Source organism: Sinocyclocheilus anshuiensis, unplaced genomic scaffold, assembly GCF_001515605.1.
Source record: "Sinocyclocheilus anshuiensis isolate Anshui unplaced genomic scaffold, SAMN03320099.WGS_v1.1 scaffold669, whole genome shotgun sequence".
In the NCBI taxonomy this organism is placed as follows: domain Eukaryota; kingdom Metazoa; phylum Chordata; class Actinopteri; order Cypriniformes; family Cyprinidae; genus Sinocyclocheilus; species Sinocyclocheilus anshuiensis.
Window position 1 is genome coordinate 82,811 of NW_015536499.1, and position 5,038 is coordinate 87,848.

General features: G+C 40.9%; 1 protein-coding gene across 2 annotated transcripts in view; it reads left to right on the forward strand.

Moving 5' to 3' along the window:
* The first annotated feature begins 1,961 nt into the window (after positions 1-1,961).
* LOC107688714 (Golgi apparatus protein 1-like) overlaps positions 1,962-5,038 on the forward strand; it is a 31,625-nt gene continuing 28,548 nt past the window's right edge. For both annotated transcript variants that reach the window (XM_016486453.1, XM_016486461.1), the window contains exon 1: positions 1,962-2,293. In XM_016486453.1, the coding sequence (XP_016341939.1) occupies positions 1,994-2,293 (300 nt within the window). In that variant the 5' untranslated portion in view covers positions 1,962-1,993. The remainder of the gene's footprint in view (positions 2,294-5,038) is intronic.

The window sequence follows — 5,038 nt, forward strand, 5'->3', positions numbered from 1 at the left end:
CACAAATGAAGATATTTCTGATGGAATCTGAGAGCTGTCTGACCCTGCATAGACAGCAACGCAACTGAAATGTTCCCAAGTCCAGAAACGTAGCAAGGAGATCGGTAAAATAATCTATGTGACATCAGTGGATCAACCATAATTATATGAAGCTACGAGAATACTTTTTGTGCGCAAAATAAAACAAAATAACGAATTTATTCAACAATTCGTCTCCTCCGCATCACCCTGTAGCGCCATTTTGGACAGTATCCACTGAACGCAAACAGCGTATGATATTCTGTGTCAGCTGCGCCACGCAGATACGCTGTTTACGTTTAAATCAAAGCTTAAACGTCATAAACGAAGCTTCGTAATATTTCGGTTGAACCCCTGATGTCACATGGATTATTTTACCGATCTCCTTGCTACGTTTCTGTTCCTTGATCGTGGTAGTACCCTTGCTGTCTATGGAGGGTCAGACAGCTCTCAGATTCCATCAAAAACATCTTAATTTGTGTTCCTAATGACAGAATTTTCATTTTTGGGTGAACTATCCCTTTAAAGGTTTTTACAAGGGGATGTTGGATATATCTTTTTAGCACATAAATCAGAAAATATTGTCAATATAGCCAGAAAAAAAAAAGTTAATTTCACCACCGTTGAAAAAACCAGCATATGCTGTTTAGGTATGTTTTGATGCTGGGATGCTGGTTTAAGCTGGTCCTTTGCTGGTGTTTAAACCAGCAAAGGACCAGCTTAAACCAGCATCCCAGCGTCAAAACATACCTAACCAGCAAATGCTGTTTTTTTCAACAGGGCATATTTTAAGAATAACATGCTATAAATCGAGCAAATGTTATAGCCTCTGTAAAAACCTTCAGAATTTATATATATATATATATATATATATATATACGTAAAGTATATACACAGTACACACACACATGTATTATGTAAACAAAAGCTTTTATTTTGAATGAGATTAATCGCGATTAATCGTTTTTCAGCACTGTAAAAACCTTCAGAATTTATATATATATATATATATATATATATATACGTAAAGTCTAGTGTATGTGATACTTAGGCAGAGATTTCTGATTCAGTGAATGAGGGGAAAAAACTTATTTGAGAAAACAGCATTTTTGTAAGGTATGTGCTGTAATTGAAATATACGGGCAGGCGCAAATAATAGATACAGTGTATTAAAACATAATACAACATAATTCTGAGGTTGCGTCAAAAAAATGTTACTGTTTGTAAAAAGCGGTTTTTTGCAGAATATAAACTGAGACTCGTCTTCCTACAGAGGGCGCAATGCCATGTACTCATTTTTTTTTTTTTTTGGAACATACGTTCGCTTTATAACAGATAGAACAGTTGAAGTATTATATCCAGAAATATTGTCTGACATGAAATTGAAACCGAACACAAAAAATAATCTCGATAAATGAAATAAATTACTAGACTGTAATCACAAACGATTGTGATTGGTCCATTTTGATCATCGCTAAGAAAAGTTACAGGAACCAGGTGACAAAACCATATTATGTGTTACTGCAGCAGCCTTCTGGATAATAATTTTACCTGAATAAAGGCACCGATAAACAGTTGTTTGATTGAGAATATACAGTTAAAACATTAAAATACTTCTACCCATCGTACCTGACCTCTAAGTCTGGACCTCTAAGCCCCGCCCATTTATGAACTCCCTGTTCCAGGATAATCGCCTTCCTTATCTTCCGTTCATCTAATAAATGTAAAAAATAAATAAATAAAAATATCTTTAGGTCTCGGTCTACGTTGCCCGTGTTTGGACTCGAACGCTGTGCCGTTCGTGAACCCCAAATTCCGCACTACTTCATCCGAGAACTGACGAATCCTACTACGATAGGGGATTTAGCTCATGAATATTAATAAGACAACCCGCAAAGCGACGTCAGCGCGTGCTAATTAATATTCATGAGCATCTTCTTGCCCGTAGTAGGATTCGTAACTTCTCTCAGCGAAGATGGCGGCGTGTAGACGTGTGCAGCGACTGCTGCTGTTGATGTTCATCTGCGGCTGGATTGGTTCTGCTCATGGAGGCAAATCGGACACTGAAAACGCCGCAGATAATGCCGAAAGAGGTAAAAATGGAGCGGGAGAGGGGAAAGCAGCGGCGCCGGATGGGGCCTCCTCGGTACGGCGCGGCGGCGGCTGGAAGCTCGCGGAGGAGGCGGCCTGTCGGGAGGACGTGAGCCGGATCTGCCCCAAACACTCCTGGAACAACAACCTGGCCGTGCTCGAGTGCTTGCAGGACCGAAAAGACGTAAGAAAACAAGGCCGAGACTGTATAGTCTGTGAGTGCGTGGCGATTAAAGCCACGTTTAGAGTGGAATTGACTGATCATCAGTCTACATAGTAACAGTTACAGTAACACACATCTGGATCTGCAGCGTCTTTGTGCATTTGCGCGACATTCAGAAGTTAAACATCATATAGGCACAAGGCACATATATATTTAAAAACCAGAAACAGTATGACCAGAAAAGGCTTCTGAATGCCACATACAGGTAGTTTTTATAAGTATCACGATTAATAGAGTGAAAAAATATGTTTCCTGTTTATAGCTGTGTCTCAATCCCTAATGAGCTGCCTACTTAGAGCTCACCAATACGCCCAAATGTGCTGTCTGAGTCAGCTGAGTTCCCCAGCACACTCTGTGACGTCACCTGCACTGTTATGGTTTCTGTGTAGTGCTCATAGTTGGCATGGACGAGGATGGCTTGTGTACTGGATTTCTGCTTCAGAGACTGGATGCTTTTGTTGTTTGACTTGACTGACTGGTTGTGCAGTGTTCGTTTGTCGAGGGTTCTCTTAACAAATATGGGATATGTGAGCACTGCTATTAGTTAGTCAAGGATCAGCCATTGTTTGGTGGAACAGCACCGACTTTTGAATCGTTGCATGATCACGAACATGGAAGCAATATGACCATTGAGGTCCTTGTGTAATAATTGCTTCTGAAGTGTCCTGTTTATTGCCAGTGTTTGCTCCGATAGATGTGTAATGCGAGCCATCCAAGCTCTTAGTTACTGATTACATGAACAACCCCTTTACTTTTGTTGAACATTTGTTGAATGGCTCTTAAAGGATTAGTTCACTTCCAGAATAAAAATTTCCTGATAATCTTCTCACCCCCATGTCATCCAGGATGTCTTCAGTCGCAAAGAAATGAAGGTTTTTGAGGAAAACATTCCAGGATTTTTCTCCATATAATAGACTTCAATGGTGGCCAACGGGCTGAAGGTCCGAAATGCAGTTTCAGTGCAGCTTCAAAGGGCTCTACACGATCCCAGCCGAGGAATAAGGGTCTCATCTAGCGAAACGATTTGTCATTTTCTAAAAAAAAAAAAAACACAAAAATGTATATACTTTATAACCACAAATGCTCGTCTTGCACTAGCTCGACTTCACGCATGACGTAATCACGTTGGAAAGGTCACGCGCGGTTAGCTCTTCGTCTGTGTGCTCCGGTTCAAAAAGGAAGGGTAGGGCGAAAAACTCCATCTCATTTTCTCCTCCAACTTCAAAATCGTCCAACATCATTGTCTTACCTTTTTTGTAAAGGGCGTTTGACTTTCTTTGCATGTTCGCTTTGTAAACACTGGGTCGGTACTAGGGCTGCACAATAAATCGCATGCGATATTTAATGCACATCTTGTCAGTAAAGCCGGTTCTGTAAATCTCCATCACGTGCGTGCTTTCACATGGAGCAGCGTTTACTACAAAGAGCCTTTGTGTAGTAAACACAGCCATATATGATTGTGGTTTTGTGCAGCTTGTCAGTGAATAACAGCTCTGTGTAGTAAATGCTGCTCAATGTGAAAGCACGCACGTGATGTAGATTTACCGCTGATTACAGAACCAGCATTACTGACAAGATGCGCATTAAATATTGCATGCAATTTATCGTGCAGCCCTAATTCAAAGGATGTTTCTTACTGTTATTAGCAATTTATCAGCTCTTCATTACATTGCAGGTTATTTTACTGGATGTTCATCACAGTTGCGGGTTATTTCTCTGGCTGTTCATCACAGTTGCGGGTTATTTCTCTGGCTGTTCATCACCATTACAGGTTATTTCTCAGCTGTTCATTACAGTTGCGGGTTATTTCTCAGCTGTTCATCACAGTTGCGGGTTATTTCTCTGGCTGTTCGTCACAGTTGCGGGTTATTCCTCTGGCTGTTCGTCACAGTTGCAGGTTATTTCTCAGCTGTTCGTCACAGTTGCGGGTTATTTCTCTGGCTGTTCGTCACAGTTGCGGGTTATTTCTCTGGCTGTTCGTCACAGTTGCGGGTTATTTCTCTGGCTGTTCGTCACAGTTGCGGGTTATTTCTCAGCTGTTCATCACAGTTGCAGGTTATTTCTCAGCTGTTCATCACAGTTGCGGGTTATTTCTCAGCAGTTCGTCACAGTTGCGGGTTATTTCTCTGGCTGTTCGTCACAGTTGCGGGTTATTTCTCTGGCTGTTCGTCACAGTTGCGGGTTATTTCTCTGGCTGTTCGTCACAGTTGCGGGTTATTTCTCTGGCTGTTCGTCACAGTTGCGGGTTATTTCTCTGGCTGTTCGTCACAGTTGCGGGTTATTTCTCTGGCTGTTCGTCACAGTTGCGGGTTATTTCTCTGGCTGTTCGTCACAGTTGCGGGTTATTTCTCTGGCTGTTCTTCTCTTGCTACAGTTAGGGCTGGGTATCGTTCAGAAATGTTCGATATCGATACCGATACCTTGACTTTGGACTTTGATCCTGAACGATACTTTTTTCGATACCAATTTTATGAAATCAATTTTAACAAGATTACATTATCTAAAAAAAAAAACTGTTACACTTTACTTGAAGGGGTGTGCATAAGACTGACATGACACCTTCATAATCATGACATGACACCTACATAATCATGACATGACACCTACATAATCATGACATGACACATGTCATGAATATGAAGGTTTTTATGCATGTTTATGACAACTGTCATTAAGTGTCATTCGCTCAGTTATGTAATTTTTAAT